Source organism: Carcharhinus amblyrhynchos, chromosome 3 (assembly GCF_965287045.1).
Source record: "Carcharhinus amblyrhynchos chromosome 3, sCarAmb.v2.hapA, whole genome shotgun sequence".
NCBI classification, from domain to species: Eukaryota; Metazoa; Chordata; class Chondrichthyes; order Carcharhiniformes; family Carcharhinidae; genus Carcharhinus; species Carcharhinus amblyrhynchos.
Genome location: NC_137326.1, coordinates 50,981,971 through 51,000,761, shown reverse-complemented (window position 1 = coordinate 51,000,761; position 18,791 = coordinate 50,981,971). Strand labels below are relative to the sequence as shown.

At 41.0% G+C, this 18,791-nt stretch overlaps 1 protein-coding gene across 1 annotated transcript; it reads left to right on the top strand.

The window, feature by feature from the left end:
- Positions 1–1,747: 1,747 nt before the first annotated feature.
- LOC145339495 (tumor suppressor candidate 2-like) lies at positions 1,748–15,132 on the top strand. The gene is made up of 3 exons (XM_080183972.1): positions 1,748–2,152; positions 7,946–8,066; positions 13,813–15,132. Exons 1-3 carry the CDS (start codon positions 2,004–2,006, stop codon positions 13,876–13,878), a joined length of 336 nt encoding a protein of 111 aa, XP_080040098.1. The 5' UTR covers positions 1,748–2,003; the 3' UTR covers positions 13,879–15,132.
- Positions 15,133–18,791: the final 3,659 nt, after the last annotated feature.

Sequence of the window (18,791 nt, the reverse complement as noted above, 5' to 3'; positions counted from 1 at the left end):
GGATCAAACCTGGAATCTATGTCATTTTGGTTTATTTCTTAAGGAAGCGTATACAAGCTTCGAAGGGAGTGCAGTGAAGGTTTACTAGACTGATTCCTGAAATTACAAGATTGTCCTGTGAGGAGAAGTCGACTGGACTAGTCCTATATTTCCTAGAATTTAGAGGAATGAGAGATGGTTTACGTGAAATACATAAAATTCTTAAGAGGCATGGTAGAATAGATCTGAGGAGGTGTTCCTCCTAGCTGGGGAGTCCAGAAATAGATGTCACATAGATGTCAAAATAAAGAGTCAGCCATTTAGGACTGATATTAAGAGAAATTCCTTCATTTCAGGATTGTGAGTCTTTGGAATTCTTTATGCTAGAGGGACTTGAATGCTCAATCGTTCAGCATATTCAAGAAAGGGGGTCAAAGAAATTTGTATACTAAAGAATTAAAGCTGAGGCAATAATTCCCGAAGTGGAGTTGAGGTATATATTCATTCATGATCTTCTTTAATGATGTAACATGTTCAAAGGGCCGAATTGCCAGCTCATTCTCCTAATTCTTATGTTGCTATGTTTTTATTCATCTGCTGTGTGGCCCAGGTTTGAAGTCTCACAACACCAGGTTAAAGTCCAACAAGTTTATTTGTAGCAAACACCACTAGCTTTTGGAATTGGCTGTTCCTTCGTCAGGTGGGTGGGAGCTCTAATCACAAACAGGGCATTTAAAGACACAAACTCAGTCTACATGAATAATGATTGGAATGTGAGTCTTTACAGCTAATCAAGTCTTAAAGGTACAGACAATGTGAGTGGAGAGAGCATTAAGCACAGGTTAAAAAGATGTGTATTGTTTCCAGACAGGAAAGTTAGTAAGATTTTGCAAGTCCAGGCAAGTTGTGGGGGTTACAGATAGCATGATATGAACCCAAGGCCCTGGTTGAGGCCGCCTGACGAAGGAACAGCAGTTCTGAAAGCTAGTGGCGTTTGCTACAATAAACTTGGTGAACTTCTTACTGTATTTACCCCAGTCCAATGCCGGCATCTCCACATCATGGCCCAGGTTCTGCAGCCAATGTCTTTTATGCAGGCTTGTTGCCTCAAAGAACAAATGTGTAATTGGATCCTTCCTCTCAGGATCATACTCAGGAACCAGAGGTTGTTTTGTCACATTGTCTGTGCAACATTTTTAGACGCAGTAATACAGCCTTCGTAAAGAGCTCTAAGCTATTCCACTTGTGAAATCTATAAATCAATTATCAATCAATATTAGTCCACATCTGTGAAGAGATAGAAGTTCTTTTTGGTTTGGTTTGATTTGATTTACGAGGCAGTGAAGAGAGACTGCAGGTCGTGGAATAAAGACCTCCAGAGATGAGGCTGGTGACAAGGTTTTCCCAGTGACTTTGTTGCAATATTAACTTGCGACTAATAAATAAATTTTAAGATTGGGGAACAGATAGCTTGATGTTTAGTGGTGGTGTGGGACTGAGTGTGGTGCAGGGGAGGTTCGAGGAGGTGTCAGCGATTCGGTGCTCACCTTCCCCAAGGTAAAGAGATTTGTTCAACAGTGGCCTCTTGACAGAAGGCTTAATAACAAATGTTGGGGTTTGCAAATTATTCACACATGTATTTCTAGCTATTACTTACACTACTTTATCTATAAAACGATGAGAGTTTCGTCTGTAAACCAAAGCGTTTTTTTCAACAACTGTCATACATCATCTGATCTGACAGCCTCAACATCATATCCGTTGGCTCGCCCACGCGGGCGGAAGTGGGTCCAGTCAGGCAATTGGACGGACAGACTCCGGCTGTGGGGGTCTTCGCCGAGGCTTGTAACGGTTCAGGCGGCGCGAGCGCGGGTACGAGAGCCCCAGGCTTCAGGCCTAGCCGAGTGGAGCGACAGCGGGAGCGGTCTCAGAGTTCAACCCAGTTACTCACAACCGCTCCCCCTCCCCGACAGGACAACTGTCCCCCGAGCCCTCCGCTGCTCGGAGATGGTCTCCGGCTGATAATGGGCGGCAGCAGCTCGAAAGGCCGCACCTTCTGGCCCTTCGGATCGGGCACCGTCAGCGACTCGGCGAACGGCGACAGCGAGCAGAGCCTGGCCCGCTACAGGAGCGGCCGGCTGGGGGCCACTCCTTTCGTCTTCAGCCGCAGGAGGTAAGAGACCGGGGAGCTGGAGGAAAGGGGCAGGCAGGCGGGGAGGGAGGGAAGGACGGTGGGTGGATAAGGGGGGTAAAGGTGGAGGGTGGAATTGGTCAGGGTGCAGGTGGAGAAAGGGTGGAGTGGAGGAGCAGATGGGCCAGGGGAGCTAACACTGGGGGCTGGTGTCAGGAGTGGGATTGTACTGGAGAGATTAGGGAGAGGAAGCATATTGTGTGGAGAATGAATGGGAAGGAATAAGGGGCACAATTGATTGAAGAAGTTGTATGAGGTGTAATTGACGACCAGTGGGGTAACAGGACTATTGAGATTTTGGGTGGTATGTAATTTGGACACTTCACTGTTTCATGCAGTTGTTGATCCTGTAATTTTGAAGCCCCATAATGTTCTCTTTCCATCGTTATGTGGAGTCTGTGGTAGAACAACAATCAGTTTATCTTGGGTCTTTTCACCCCTCCCAATAATTGATGTGACTCCAATATGATATAGTATTAAGTTTTATGCAAAAATTATAATACAGTTTAATTCTCTTTCCTGTGCTGTGATAGGTAAAGTTTTGGGGCTCACTTAATAGGAGTCTTGCTGGAAGCTTCTACCGCTTGGAGTCTGTCATTTTGCCCAATCTTTCCAAGGTTTTTTTTTCTCTATTGGCTCATGAGCTCTATCTGACCTAAGAACATAACATAAGAACATAAGAAATAGGAGCAGGAGTAGGCCAACTAGCCCTTCGAGCCTGCCCCGCCATTCAGTAAGATCATGGCTGATCTGTCGTGGCTCAGTTCCACATTCCTGCCCTCTCCCCATAACCCTTAATCCCCTCTCTTATCAAAAACCCATCAACCTGCGTCTTAAAAATATTTAGCGAGGTAGCCTCCACCACTTCAACGGGCAGAGAATTCCTCTTCAGATTTGGATCCATTTCTTTATGGCTGCTGCCACCTGATTCTCTTCCAAGGCTGGCTTGGCCTGTTGGTGACTTTACATCTAACTCTTGTAACTGATCTTATTTTTTGAGAATAGATATATTGACACAAGTTTGGCATTGCATGTCAAGTGTCTTCCAAAGGAAAGTGTTAACTTACTCCTTACCTCCACCTTTCAGGGGAAAGGTGGGTGATGAGTAGTCCTCAAGGTGCCACCCCTCCTTGGGCCGATCGCTGGCCCCCAACAGTGGCAAGGGACTATTTTTAATCTATCATGTTACATTTTTTTTTCCCAGGCTTGACTCTTACATTTTCCTTGTCTACGCTCTGGCTGAGCTAAAAGCAAAATACTGTGAATACTGAAAGTCTGAAATAAAAAGAGTGCTGGAAATACTCAAAGGTCTGGCAACACCATGTTTCTGTCTGCACAGATATTATCAGACCCATTGTCTTTCCAGTGCCTCGTCTTTGTTAATAATTCTAAGGCCCATATCTTGTGGCAGCTGGACGTCTTGTTCATGTGGTAATGGCCGTGTTAGTAAGTTTATATTTTGTTAACTGTATTTAAGGCAATTTTCTTGTTTTATCTAACACTTTTGAAAAAGCTAGTCAGTTTTTAAGCTTGTGGTGCCAGACGCTGTGCAGGTTAATTGCTGTGAATCTCATTTAATATGAAAGGTCATTATGTATTTCATGTGAAAGGGCAATGAAAGTATTTGTATTTGTCCTTTCAGTTGGACATTGCTACATTGTGCATCGTCCTGTCTGTCTTTAATCGCGCTGTATCCAGGGAGGCAAAGCTTCTGAGGAAAATCCCTCACCAAGTTAGTTCAAGGCAACGGAGGGCAAGATGTGTGTTCCATAGAGCAGGCTTTGAATTTTGTCCTGCTTGATCTCTCATCACGGTACAAGTGTGTTCATGCACAGAATTGATGTTTTTATTGGAGATGGTCAAATTTATTACTGCAGCTGCTATTTCACTAGTGCATGAGTCTTTTGCAGCTGCCCAGACAGACAAATGATATGGTTTGACCTGGACTAAAATATCTCTTGAGCTTCATTGGATTTAAGGTTTAGTTGTTTGAAACTGCAAACATGCCTAGCTACACAAAATACTGCACAAAAATGCCTCTTGAGGGACTTGATTCAGAGTAGTCACACCAAATGGCAGAGGAGTGGTGCTAGTCGATCATTTAGCATCTCCATGGAAATTGCAGCAAGTACTTCAAAACTTCACAAGATATTGTGAAATGGGGCATCAATACATAACTATTGTACATTTGTGAATAAAGGATGCAAATAAACTCTTCAACATCACTGATCTTTATTACATGTCAGAAAATGACACTTCTAATAATACAGCATTTCCCAAATACTGTGCTGAACTGTTGGCCAATTGTATGACCAGGTTTCTGCAGTCAGACTCCTTTCCATTGCCCTTAAAGTTCAATGGCAGTGCTTCTGCTGAAGGGCCATGTGATGGAGCTTGATCCTTGACCTGATGTGAGGTGAAAGTTACTGGCGCTGAACCATTTGACAGTTAAAGGGAAAGACATCTTGGGAGTACTTAAGCATCTGAATTTTAATGCTACCATGGAAACCCTAGAGTAGGTTCTTGATCTTTGTAGGCCACAGTGATATGAGGCCAGGCTGTCCTAGTACTGTTCCATCTCGAGTAGGGGATGGTAGGTAGAGAAGACTTTAGTCGCCCTGTTAGTGACCTGAGGCTACTTAACTTGAGAAATTAGACTGCTAACTGGTAGTTTGTAGTTGTTGTATTGTTTGTTTGTGCTTTCTGGCTGTTTTAAGTTCACGCACCCAATTATTTGCAGTGGAGCTCATCTGGATATACATTAATGTCAATTAACTTTTGCATTTAGGCACAAACATTGGGAACTTTGAAGGTTCAATCTTTAACTAATGCTTATCATCTGAGGCTTAACTGTTGGACTTCTCGTATTATCCTCAAACTTTGGTCAAAAATAGCTAGCGATTTTATATTTCTGTCCTATACAAGTTAACGCTTCGGACTATGACTCCACTGCCTTCAGCAAAGTGTGAGCCAATAAATTATCATGTAGATAATTCCCTATGGGGAATTATGTCTGCCCTTAGTCCTGCTCTTGGTATCAGCTTGTATCCATTTTGAAGGCTGAGATCAGAAACAGGAGTCCAGGTGATTTACGAACATACAAATTAAGAGTAGGAGTAGGTCATTTGGCCTTTCAGCTGCTCTGCCGTTTAATAAGATCATGGCTAATCTGACTACAACCTCCTGAACACCCCGATAACCTTTCAACCCCTTGCTTATCAAGAATTTATCTACCACTGCCTTAAACATTCAAAGACTCTGTCCGTTGCCTTTTGAGGCAGGGAGTTCTAAAGATACTCTACCCTCTAAGAGAAGAAAAATTCTTACCTGTTTTAAATGGTTTCTAAACACCAACCCCGAGTTCTAGATCCTTCCACAAGAGGAAGCATCCTCTCCAAATCTCCCTGTCAAGACCCCTCAGGATCTTGTGTTTCAGTTAAGTTGTCTCTTGCTCTTCTAAACTCCAATGGATACAAGCCTACTTGTCCAGTGTTACCTTCTATGACAATCTGCCCATTGCTTGTATTTGTTGAGTAAACCTTCTCTAAATTTCTATACATTTACATTCTTCCTTAAATAAGATGACCTATATATACTGTATATAGTACTCCAGATGTGGTTTCACCAGTGTACTGTACAAATGAAACATGACCTCCTACTTTCAATTGCACTCGCAGTAAACAACGTTCTATTTACTTTCCTGATTACTAGCTGTAACTGCATACTAACCAGGTGATTCATGCACTAGAGTCCATGCATCTGAGCTCTACAATCTCTCACTATTTAGATAATGTACTGTTTTTACCCTTCCTGCCAAAATGGACAACTTCCCACTTTCCCACATTGTCCTCTATTTGCCAGATCTTTGCCCACTCAAACTATCAGTGCACTCTTGTAGCCTTTTGTGTTATTTGGTATGGAGTAAGGATTGAACCTGTTGAAACCCAGGCACAGTTCATCCATCTGGGGTGCTGTGTTCCAAATCTGATATTTCTGATCATTTAGAAACTTTTCCCATGTGAATTTAATGAACTTTGGATTATCATTCTGTTTAAACCTTATTTTAACATGTTTTTCTTCAACATGTGTGAGCTTCCACAAATTTAAACTACTCTGTGCAGAAGAGATTTGGTAAGTGATCTGTTTCAGAGTCTATGCCAAACCGCATTCATCCCATTATTGAGCCAGTTATTAGCATTACAAATGGTTACAATTCTAATCACCTTCCAAACTCCTCCTCCAGTGCATCTGTACTTAATATCCCTTGGCCTATTGTCTGCTGACTTCAATAAGATTGAGAAATTGTCTTGGGAAATCATGAGCATCAAACAACAACATGCTTATTCATGGTGTAGCATGTTGGTTATCCTACTGCCAGCGCCTTGTTTTTGTATAATGCAGCTGGCATGTTTGAAAGGATGAGTAGTGTTTTCTTTTTCACAGCATTTGAGGAAAATACAGCTATAAGTGTGGGATATTGAATAGGGCGACAGCCAATCTTTTCAGATTTTCTTGTCTGAAAGGGCAAACCCTACTATGGTGAAGTTTCATTGACATTGGCAACTATCCAGGACTTTGTCCAGCGAACATACCAAATGTATGGATCTAGATAATGCCTCAATAGGCAGTTTGACCAGGGGCAGCAGCTGAATTTGATCCCTGTTTTAGCCAATGGGCACATTTTTCAGTAAAGGTTTCTCAGATTTGTGATTGGAGTGATGACCAATCTAACACCTTCAGGAGGGTGGGTGGGGGAGAGCAGGCGTGGTGCAGCAGTAGAAGTGGGTGTGGATGGAGTTACATTTGTGACGATTCATGTGTTGAACAGATAGTTCAACTTGATTAAACTCGGTACAGTTGATGGATTCCCAATTTTTAGTGTCCAGTACATTCAGTCACTATAAGTAGTTGGATAGCAGTTGTGTGCTGAAAGCTGGCTGAATTTTTGTCCTCTTCCCCCAAGACCAGAACTTTGAGGCCAATAATTAACTCTCAGCAGAGATCAGATCACCCGTAAATCTGGGATATTCTGCTTAATGTAGATGCAACTTTGAATCCACTGCAAGTTGACAATTGTAAAGATGAAAATAAATACCAATACTTCATTGGAATTTAGTGAAATTTAGCAAGTATAGAATTGCAGACCTGAAGCTGCAATCTATTTTAGATTTTGCCCACCGCCGTTCTAAATTTTCTATATGGCAGAAGTTGTCAGTAAACCAACCTGTACAATGTGAATGTATAAATGATATGGTTACAAAGATCTATTCTTTTTGGAAGTTGCAGCCCAGCAAACTCATCACCTTTCTTTTATATTTGAGCTGATATCTCTGAAAGGCCACTGGGAGAGTTGGTAATATCCCCTGGGGCCAGGACTTCAATTAGCTTGGGTACTCAACTCATGAACTATAGTTTATTGACAGTACTTGAAAGTAGTCTCTAAACCTTGAAGCCAGTACCTCTTAATATTTCTTTCTCATTGTATTCATTGGAATGTTTGCAATTTGGCAAGTCTGCAACCTGGAGATGAGTTTTCTGTTTTGATAATAGTATATATTTGGATGCTACATAACTAAGAATTCTTGGGTGCAAAGACACAAACGGTAGATCCAACAGTAGCATTTTTTAAATCTAAATGGAGATAATTGAGTATAAGTGGAGATTTTTGGATTTCCAGCTGTAAGTCATTAAGCAAAAGTTCATTTTAATAACATGTAGTTGCATTTCTCTACATGTTTGTTCACAGCTTGGCTTAAAGAATTTTTTTCTTTGCAGCTCGATGTACTATGATGAAGATGGCGACTTGGCTCATGAGTTCTATGAAGAAACATTTGTCACAAAGAATGGAAGGAAGAAGGCAAAACTGAAAAGAATTCACAAAAATCTAATACCTCAGGTGAGAGAGAGGGAGGGTTTTGCAATTTGCAAAACTTTTCATTTTTTTTAAGGATTGAGGATGATTAGTTTAATGTCATGATAAAAATTGGGTATATTTATATAGTCTCTGAAACGCCTCAAATTCCATCAACCCAATTGAGTGCAGTGATTAATGTGAATAGAGTTAAGTATAGCAACCAATTTGCAAGTAGAATTACATGGTAGTTGAACAGCAGGATTCTTACAGTATAATGGTGAAGTCTCTATTTAGATTTAGCACTAAACTTTTCAGCCTGTTTCCATTTTGAAGGTGAGGAAGCCAAAAGACATGCTTTCTTTCCACACTTCCTCCTTTCATGTCCCTTCCTCTTTCCAAGAGTTGGTTGCAGTTTTATGCCAGTTGCTTCTACTGTAAGCAATAGCATTTTTGCAATTAGGTTTCATTGTTAACTAGGGGTGATGTCCCAAATGTTTCCAGCATGACCAACTGCAAGCCCGCTTTGTTTGCCTTCAGATCATTGTCGCCTTAATTGTATTATCTGCCTCTTTGAATCTCCTAGCCTTCATGCTGTTAGAGGGGCAACATCCCCTAGGTATTCTAAACGAAAATGATACCCTTATTTCAGCTTATCAGCTGAGGCAAGTTGTCAAGGTATGCCTGCAATATGCATCACAAGCTGCTTAGAGATATGAGTGAGAATTGAGGGCATTGTAGCGCAGTGCTGTGTCTTATCCACATTCAAAACAGGAATGTGCGGCTACCAATGACTTGGGCCCTCAAAGTATTGCAAATTTTACAGCATCTGTATAAAGAGAACAGTTAATGTCTTGAGTCAAATGTGACTCTTGAGAACAGAAGATAGAAATATGAAATGTTTAAATGGAGGGGGCGGGTGGTGGAAGAACAAAAGGGAAGGTCTGGGATGATAGGGTCGAAGAAATAGATCCGTGGAGCACAAGGGATGGCATATGTCCCGAGTGAATGTAAATGCCAGAACATTAAACAGCTGACTAAAACAACAGTTCAAACAAGCACATGGCACAAAATAGAGGACAAAGTTGATGGTGTTACAGTTGACTTGTGCAAGAAAATATACGTTTACCAGCTGGGCTACTTTGTAAAGTCATTTTTGTTTCTCAAAATGAACAGTTGCTCAGCTGACAAGATGTCTCAAGTGGTTACATGCTGGCAGTCAGCAGTTTCAAAGTAACACAGGCTAATGTTTCAAATGCCTGGAAAATAACACTCCTTGCTTGGCATTAATACTCCCGCAGCACCCATGATGGGACTGCTCCAGCCAACTTTGAATAAAGAAAATGTTTGGGGGGTCTTAATTTCCAGTGATGGATATTAGGCTAATAGCTTAATTATTAACTATTCTAACACACTGGTTTCAAAAAAGGGCTCAATTTAGTTGACTCAAAATCAATGTCTTCAAGATCAAAGGAATTCTGACTCAAACTGAGCATCTCAGTCATCCTTTATCCAACATTGAGGTATGTCATATGATCCCCAAGCATCACTGCAATATTATCCAGTAGACATGAACTCAGGCAGTTACTGTTTGTCCTCCAACTCCAGGCAAGGAGCCTGTGCTATCTATGATTAAGTTAGTGGCAGCAGAAGGAACTCTAGCCTTCTCCTGTCATGGATGTTTCCGCTAAGACCGGTCACTCTACAATCAAGTCAACCTCCTCTTGGAAGGAACCTTCCAGTTGACTTCTGATTTTGGATTCTGGCACATAGAAAACCCAAACTTGTATTTTATTGTGGTTGTGCTTTGAACCCACTTTCATTATTCCCCATTTATTGAATGCAACGGGTTAGATGTTGCAAAATATCTTGTGTGGGTGTCTGTGCAGTCACCTGACCTCTATTAGCAGTGAATGTAGTACACTGAAGTGAAGATATATTGAGTAGAACCTTGGGCAGCAAGAGAGGAGGTTAAAAGAGCAAGTGTCATGCCACCTGCAATTAGATGAGATGGTGCCATGGAAAGAAATAGTAGAGATGTTGAGTGATTAATGAATGGGTCAGGGTGTTGCAAAGGGCGTAGTCCCTTTGACATGCTCCTGAGAATGTGTTTATAGAATCATGCAGGAGTTGGCAGAATAGTGGCGTATGATCCTTTGAATGTAGAGGCTGGAAATGTAGAAATAGACTAGGAGAGGTTATTAACGTCTCCAGAGCAAATAATAGGACAGTGTGTTTTAATGAATCAGCTTCAGGCACAGCAGTTAAGGTGACGACTATATATGGGGTGGGGGCGGTCAATGCTGGAATGAGGGTGTTGCAGTTGAATGTATGCAGTATATGAAATAAGGTAAATGAGCTTAAGTGCAGATTGAAATTAGTGGATGTAATGTTGTGGGCATCAGAGACATAGCTGCAAAGGGTTCAGGGCTGGGAGCTAAATATCCAATGAATCACATTCTACTGAAAAAAAAACAGGTGGATAGAGGGTGCTGGGTTGCCTTAGTAAAAAATGAAATTAAATTGATAGCAAGAAGTGATATGGGGTCAGAAGATGTAGAATCTGTGTAGGTAGAATTGAGGAATTACAAAGGTTAAAAAAAATGGGAGTTATGTACAGGCAGTAGTCAGGATGTGAGGTGTGAAATAGATAAGGTGTGAGATAGAAAAGGCATGTAAAAAGGTAAGTTTACAGTGATCATGGTGGACTTGAATATGGAGGTTGACTGGGAAAATCAAGTTGGTGGGTCAGAAGAAAAGAAAATTATGGAATGCTGAGGGATCTTGTGTATGCGTAGCCCTGTTTGCTTCAATCTATGCTTAGACTTCAGTTTAAGGTATTTCTACCTATACACAATTACATTTAAATGCTAGACTGTAGGGGTTAACTAACTCTACTGAGCTGATGCATTGCAGCTGGTTTGACTACATGTAGAATCAGAAGGCATGATGAATTAGCTAAAAATTGACTGCATTCCTGAAGGGTAACAATGCAGTCAAATAACAGCAGCTGCAAGGATTTTTTTCTAGACAGACCCTGTGAAAAACACTTCCGATAACGAGATAAGGGTTGAAATATTTTAGATTTTACGAGTGTGTTCGGTTGTGCTCAACTCTTAGATTAGAGGGTCTGGATAGAAGCCAGTCTCCAAGTTTACTTATTTGCTTCTGTCATGTTAATTTTTTTAGTTCTTTTCAGTAAAAGAAAACCTTTTTAAAAACTCAGGCCAGTGCTATCCTTCACTCTTCAAATGAATGAATGGACCCAACAAATGCCTACAAGATGGCTTTTTGGAGCAGCTTCTGGTAGAATCCACAACAACAGGATTGGGTGATGTGTAATGTTCCCAGACTTGATAAGGGAGCTTAAGGTGAAGGAATCCTTGGGAATCAATGACCATAATATGATAGAATTCATCCTGCAGTTTGAGGGGAAGAAGCTGGAATCAGATATAATGATATTACGGTTGAGTAAAGGAACTACAGAGGCAATGGAGAGGAGCTGGCCAGAGTTGATTGAAGGCGAAGCCTAGCTGGGAAGATGGCAGAGATGGGGAAGAAGATGGAATATGAGGGTAAGCTAGCCTGTAATGTAAAAGAAGATTGCAAGAATTTTTTATACAGCTGAAGGGTAAGAGAGGCAAGGGTGGACATCAGACTGCTGAAAAATAATAGCGAAGAATTAGCAACATGGGACAAAGTGGCAGAAGAACTGGAATAGGTACTTTGCGTCAGTCTTCACAGTGGAAGACACAATAACATACCAAAAATTCAAGAGACTCTGGGGCAGTGGTGAGGTGGATACTCAACGGGACCCTGGAGTCCTTGTGCATCAGTCACTGAATGTAATCGTGCAGGTACAGCAGCAGTAAAGAAGGCAAATGGATTTCAGGATAGCTCTGTTTTGCTGTAACTGTATAGCGTGTTGGTGAGGCTAGATCTAGAATATTGTGTGCAGTTTTGATGTCCTTATCTGAGGAAGGATGTGCTTGCTATTGTGGGAATGCAGTGAAGGTTTGCCAGGCTGATTTCTGAGATGGCAGGTCTGTCTTATGAGGAGACACTAAGTTGGTCACGATTATATTTACTAGAGTTTAGAAGAGTGAGAGGGGATCTCATAACTTATAAAAAAATCTAACATGATTAGACAGGATAGATTCAAAAAGAATGTTCCCAATGGTGGGGGACTCCAGAACTCGGGGTCATAGTTTGAGGACTGAGATGAGGAGAACTTTCTTTAAGCAGAGTGGTGGATCTGTGAAATGCACTATCACAATGTATTTAAGGTGAAAACATGGTCTGATTTCAAGAAGACATTAAATATTGCTCTTGGGGCCAAAGGGATATAGGGAGAAGGGGTGATCAGGATATTGAATTTGATTATCAAAGTGAATGGCGAAGCAGGCTCAAAGGGCCTACTCCTGCTTCTAGTTTCAATGTTTCTATGTAACAGAGATGAGGAAGAACTTCTTCCACCAGAGGGTGTTGAATTTGTAGAATTCATTGCCACAGAAGGCTGTGGAGGCCAGTTCATTGAGTATGTAGAAGATAGAGTTGGGGGCAGGATTTTATGGCCTCACTCAAGCAAGACTGGAAAATCCTGCGTGAGAGCTATGGACATTTGTTATCCACTCTTCTGATTCTGTGCCGGGCGTTGTGGTAGAATTCCGGCGAGGTTCTTGATTGAAAAGGTTATGGTGAAGAGGCAGGAGTTGAAAAACCCATCAGCCATGATTGAATGGTGTAGCAGACTACTTGGACTAAATAACCTCATTCTGCTCCTCTATCTTATGGGCTTCAGATTCTATTGTGATTCTGAGAGGGAGGGAATTGGGTAAACCCCAGGGACCCCATGCATTCAGCAGTTTTCCAGTTGCTGAAGTGGTATCCAAATACTATCTTCCATTATCAGTAGAAATAATAGTGAACTGTCTCAATTTTATATTTGCATACTAAAATTGGTCTCAAGGCTAGGATTCAGTTTAACTTAACAGTTTTGAGTTGACGACAACTTCAATATGTATAGATCAGTAAGATGTGAATTTAACTCAGCTGCCATTGGCTACTGGTCAGAAATGAGAGCATTAATCAATATCTTGGAATCACAACCACTTCCAAGCTAATTTGATAAAGACCAAATCCACCAGTTCCTGAAAGATTAATTTGGGTAGTGATCCTGTCAGGGCAATTTTTTTAATGGATATTTTGAATTATTGAAAAAAAGATAAATTTTGCCATTGCATTCTCCTAGTAAAAGTATTTCAGTTCACTTTCATTTAATGTGGAAAAAGCTGCATCTTTACTGAGATGTGAGCTGCATATCTCTACACCTGAAGCTTGTCTCTTTCTTCCTGCATTCGTGGTAGTAATTAAAGTACATAAGATCCCTGGCAGAAATAGTTTTCTTGGCTGATCTAGTTTGGTACAGACCTGCAAATGGTTTCAGTTTTCTCCTGCACCACTAACCTGAGACACTAGTATTGCCCCAAGAATATTTGCATATGAAATGCTCAAACTACAGAGTAGTGACTTTTAAAAATTCATTCACAGGACATGGGTATTGCTGGGAATGTCTGCATTTATTGACCATCCCAAATGTTCCTGAACATGGGCTGAGACACATTGTACACTAACATAGTGACCAGCGGTAGTGGTTGGAGCAATTTATAATTTTCACTCAACATCACTGCTTAGTACAAAATTAAATATAACTACGTTAATTCATAAACACAGGCTGGATACTCTATTTTACCTCCCTCATTAGCTGATCTATATTTATATTGTTTTCCAGGGGATGGTTAAACTGGACCATCCGCGAATCCATGTGGATTTCCCAGTGGTTTTATGTGAGGTGTGACCGAAATGCAAGTTTTCATCAGAATAAGACTGGTGCACTACAGATGACTGCCAGATGCTGAATCCTCCTTGGTCCTTCATTTCGGTGGTGAAGACTGACCCAGTGAGCGTGTGGCATCTGTTTCATTTGCGTGTAGTTTTTCTGCTACAAGCCAAACTCTCAAAACATTTCCTCTCTTGTGAATATCCATAGAGTAATCTGTTGAAAATTTATTCTAATTTGATTATACACCCAGTCACAGTACGGATATACACCAAGAACTCTTGTGCTGTTTCAAGTAATTGTGTTAGATTACTGTGACCTATGTTCAGAAACAATGTAAATAGTAGCTTTAATTTAATGCAGTCATCAGGGATATTTAAACATTTGAGTTCTGTACATACACATCTGCAGTGTTCAGCAGTAAATATAATGGCATATCTATGAAAGTTGATTAGTTGCAAATTTTGTTATTTATGAATGACTTTGTTCAAAAATGTTTTAATTTTCTCATTCTATGTAATAAAAATTCCCAGTGAGTCTGAATTTTGTGACTGATTCTTGAAAATCGTAAAGAAAAATGCACTTCATGTTGGTGTATATACTACTGTCTCCTGTTCCAAGAGGGAGTAATTTGGATCAAAGGCAGCAGCTCCATAAGTGAGCTGCGAGAGTGGCATTGTGGACAAAACTAGGTAGTAAAGACCTAGAAGGTATCTGGTCATTACAACCAGGCTCCATATATCCTCACACTCTCCAAACACAGAACCATTGAATGTTGATCAGGAAGTGTATTTTTCGATCACCCTCTTTGTACCATAGTAGCATCTCTATACCTGCCCTGGCTGAGCAAATGTTGGATGGTAATGATTTACTGATCCACAGGAGTTATTTGCTGTATGATTATTAACTGGGACCTGTTATGATTTCTGTGTGCTCATCCAGATAGTAATTTTGTATTTGACTTTTGACTGACTCAATATTGAGCAGGACAGGAACCTTGTCAGTGAGTTATTTACAGGAAATGGCAACTGTACTACTTTTCAGGTAATGAAAAAAAGTGACAGGGTTTTGAAAACTAGATATTGCAGTAGCAAAAATTGGCATTGGCTGCAAGATTTAACCCTGGTTCAAAACTAAGTATGATACTTTGTGACATCTAGTTCTACCTTGAATAGCATTGAACTTCAAGCCATCTATGTAATACAATAAGGTTGTTTGCTTTTTTTGGTCTATTGATGGGGAAATGAAAATAAACTGACCTAGCAGAAAGTAGTAATATCTGTCTGGTCAAGGAATTGTTTGTCAACCTTTTCATTGCAGGTAAATGTATTTAAAAATGTGTCAGTTCAAGATGTCCCTTTCAGTTGGTGCTCAAAGCTAGCTGGTCCTGAACTGTTCAGGGTAAACAATATGGCAACTGAAATATTTGTATACCTTTTGCAGCCAACATAAATTTGACCAAGGATTTATACATTAGGTTTGATGTGCTATCTTTAGTTATTGCTACTATATTTGAGAGCTACCTGCTGTACAGAAAAAACAAGGGAAAAAGCAGGATTCGTTTGATTTTTCATGAAGCTTGCTAGATTCAGGAAAGGGGAAAATCATGCATGCAAATTCAAGTGTTAATACTTCATTCGTCCCACATGGTACAGCTTTAATGGCACATTTCTCGACTAAAGATTACTATAAATTCCATTGCTTGTAGGATCAAAACTAGTCTCAAGTCTTTGTAAAAGAATAGGTTAGATTAGATAACTGTGCCAAGTAATTTTTTTTCTGTTCTCAAGGGCAGCCATTTTCACATGCAGAGCTTGTAAAATTTAAGACATTTGTACCAATTGGTACTACAGTAACTAGTTAGGGCAGACATTGACAAGGATGTTCAACACCACCTTCATTGTGCTAGAGCAGCCTTCAGTCACTTGAATGTTTGAAGACCAGAACCTTAGATTGGGTACCAAGCTCATGGTCTACAGAGCAGTAGTGATACCCACTGTCCTAAATGGCTCATATGTTGACAATTTGCAGAAGCACATCAAAACCCTGGAGTATCACCAAGCACTACCTCTGCAAGTTCCCTACACCAATGTCAGTACTCTCAGCATCAAAGCATTGACCAAACTCAATCAGCTCTGCTGGGTAAACCACATTGTCTTCAGCATACCTGACACGAACTTGGGACTTTGTCATGACAAGTGATCATCAGGAGGACAGAAGGAACACTTCAAGGACACCCTCAAAGCCTCCTTGAAAAAGTGCAATATCCTCACTGATACCAAAGAAACCCTGGTTCAACACCACCTGAAGTTGGAGAAAAAGCATATGAGAAGGAGCTGAACATCTAGGGGGGGATTTTACAATCTCACTTGGGCGAGATAGTAAAATCCCACCTAAGGTTAATGGAAATTTTCATTCTGTGGTTAAAATTCCAGCCCTAGAGTCTCATCACTGAAAACAAACTGAAGCCAAGTTTTGACAGTGAAGGAAATGCATTGCAATCTGGGTACCTGAACCAATCACTATCTGCATCACCTGTGACACAAACTGTAGGTTGCAGATTGGACTCAATCCTGAGGAACTATCAAGAATTAGGGAAAGGGCTATCCTTTAGATAAATGTACAAAAACAATATACAGGTTCATCCCAAAGCTTGGGAGTGGGATGGTGTGCAAATGTGTGGGATCAGTCAAACATAGTTCATCATACAGAAAAGGAATGAAGATGGAAACATAACATAATTGGCATATGAAAGAAAAAGCACCAATTTACAAGTGTTGCTGTAGCAAGCCTATGGCTTTTACATTGTAATCTTTTGCCATAGTCTCTGCTCTAGATGTTATGCATCAAAATTAAAATGCCATTCTTGTGACAGCATGATATTGAAATACTGTAAAATGAGGGTTCATTAAGAGTTATTGACAAACATTCATGGAATGCTTTATTATAATTGCTTCTTGTTCACCACATGCAGCAAAGGAATATCAGCTTTCCTGAATAACTAAAATAAATATAGGAAGGTCAAGTCCAGGCATATCCAATTGGGTCTTGCTGAAGATGTTTTACTGGAAGTACTGTATTTCTTCCACTGTTAATAACTAATAGATCGATGTTTATTTTTAAAAAGATGTCAACACCACTCACATCATTTTGATTATGTAGCATCCAATGATTCTGAAAGCTTCAAAGGCAAGTGGCAAAAAATTAATCAAAATGGTTGGAGAACACAAGGGACATAATTTCTGGCCTGCCATGAAAGGTGGATAGAATAAAACAATTGGCAAGGCAAGTATTCTGGGCACAACTGATGATTTAGTTCATGTGATTGTTAAAGCAGCAAGACATTTGTGGTAACATTGGCTAAGATGCTATTGAGGTCTTTGGTATCATCCAATGTTCTTGTGTATTGCTTCACATGCATTCTTTATGAATATATTAACATTGACCAGGGTCCCTTATAAAATACATTTTTAGCATTTGATACAAATGTGTGTGCTGTAATTTTTTTTAAAGGAATTTAATCCATCCTGCCATGGGCATTTCAAACATAAATTTATCCCAACTGCATCAGCATTATGGATGTGTTAGCTTCTGTGCTGGTACAAAATGTAATAAGGATTGTCCCATCAGTTGTTATAATTATTTGTTAGAACACAAGGTTAAAACAGGGTTTGGTCTACAGGTTCACAAAGACCTTTGGCAACTGTACCTCTAAAGTGACCAAACTTTTTTTATATGTCAGCTTGACTCCATTAATAACATGAGCCAAAGATTATAGGTTCAATCCCGACTTTGGGACTTAATCTAGACTGGCAGTCCAGTGGAATATAAGAACATAAGAACATAAGAAATAGGAGCAGGAGTAGGCCATCTAGCCCTTCGAGCCTGCCCCGCCATTCAATAAGATCATGGCTGATCTGTTGTGACTCAGTTCCACTTTCCCGCCCTCTCCCCATAACCCTTAATCCCCTCTCTTATCAAAAACCCATCAACCCGCTTCTTAAAAATATTTAGCGAGGCAGCCTCCACCACTTCAACGGGCAGAGAATTCCAGAGATTCACCACCCTTTGAGTGAAGAAGTTCCTCCTCAACTCCGTTCTAAACCGCCTCCCCTTTATCTTGAGGCTGTGCCCCCTAGTCCTACTGTCTTTTTTGAGCGGGAAGAGTCTCTCCACCTCTATCCTATCCATCCCATTCATCATCTTATACGTCTCAATGAGATCTCCCCTCATTCTTCTAAACTCTAGCGAGTACAAGCCTAGTTTATTCAGCCTCTCCTCATAGCTCAACCCCCTCAACTCCGGTATCAGCCTAGTAAACCTCCTCTGCACTCCCTCCAGGGCCAAAATATCTTTGCGCAGGTGCGGCGCCCAAAACTGCACACAGTACTCCAGCTGCGGCCTCACCAATGCCCTATACAGCTGCAGCAAGACCTCCCTACTTTTATATTCAATCCCCCTCGCTATGAAGGCCAGCATCCCATTCGCCTTCCTGACCACCTGCTGCACCTGCAAGCTGGGTTTTTGCGACTCATGCACAAGGACCCCGAGGTCCCTCTGCACCGTCACCTGCTGCAGTTTTTCGCCACGTAAGTAATAGTCCTTCCTACCATTCTTCCTACCAAAGTGGACCACCTCACACTTGCCAACATTAAATTCCATTTGCCATTTCCTGGCCCATTCGCCCAGCCTATCTAGATCCTTCTGCAGACTCTCCACACCCTCCGCACAATTTGCCGTTCCCCCAATCTTGGTGTCATCAGCAAATTTCGACACCCTGCACTCGGTTCCCTCCTCCAGATCATCTATATAAATGGTAAATAGCTGAGGCCCCAGCACCGACCCCTGGGGCACCCCACTAGTCACCAACCACCAATCCGAATAGCACCCATTGACCCCCACTCTTTGCCTCCTATTTGACAACCAATCCT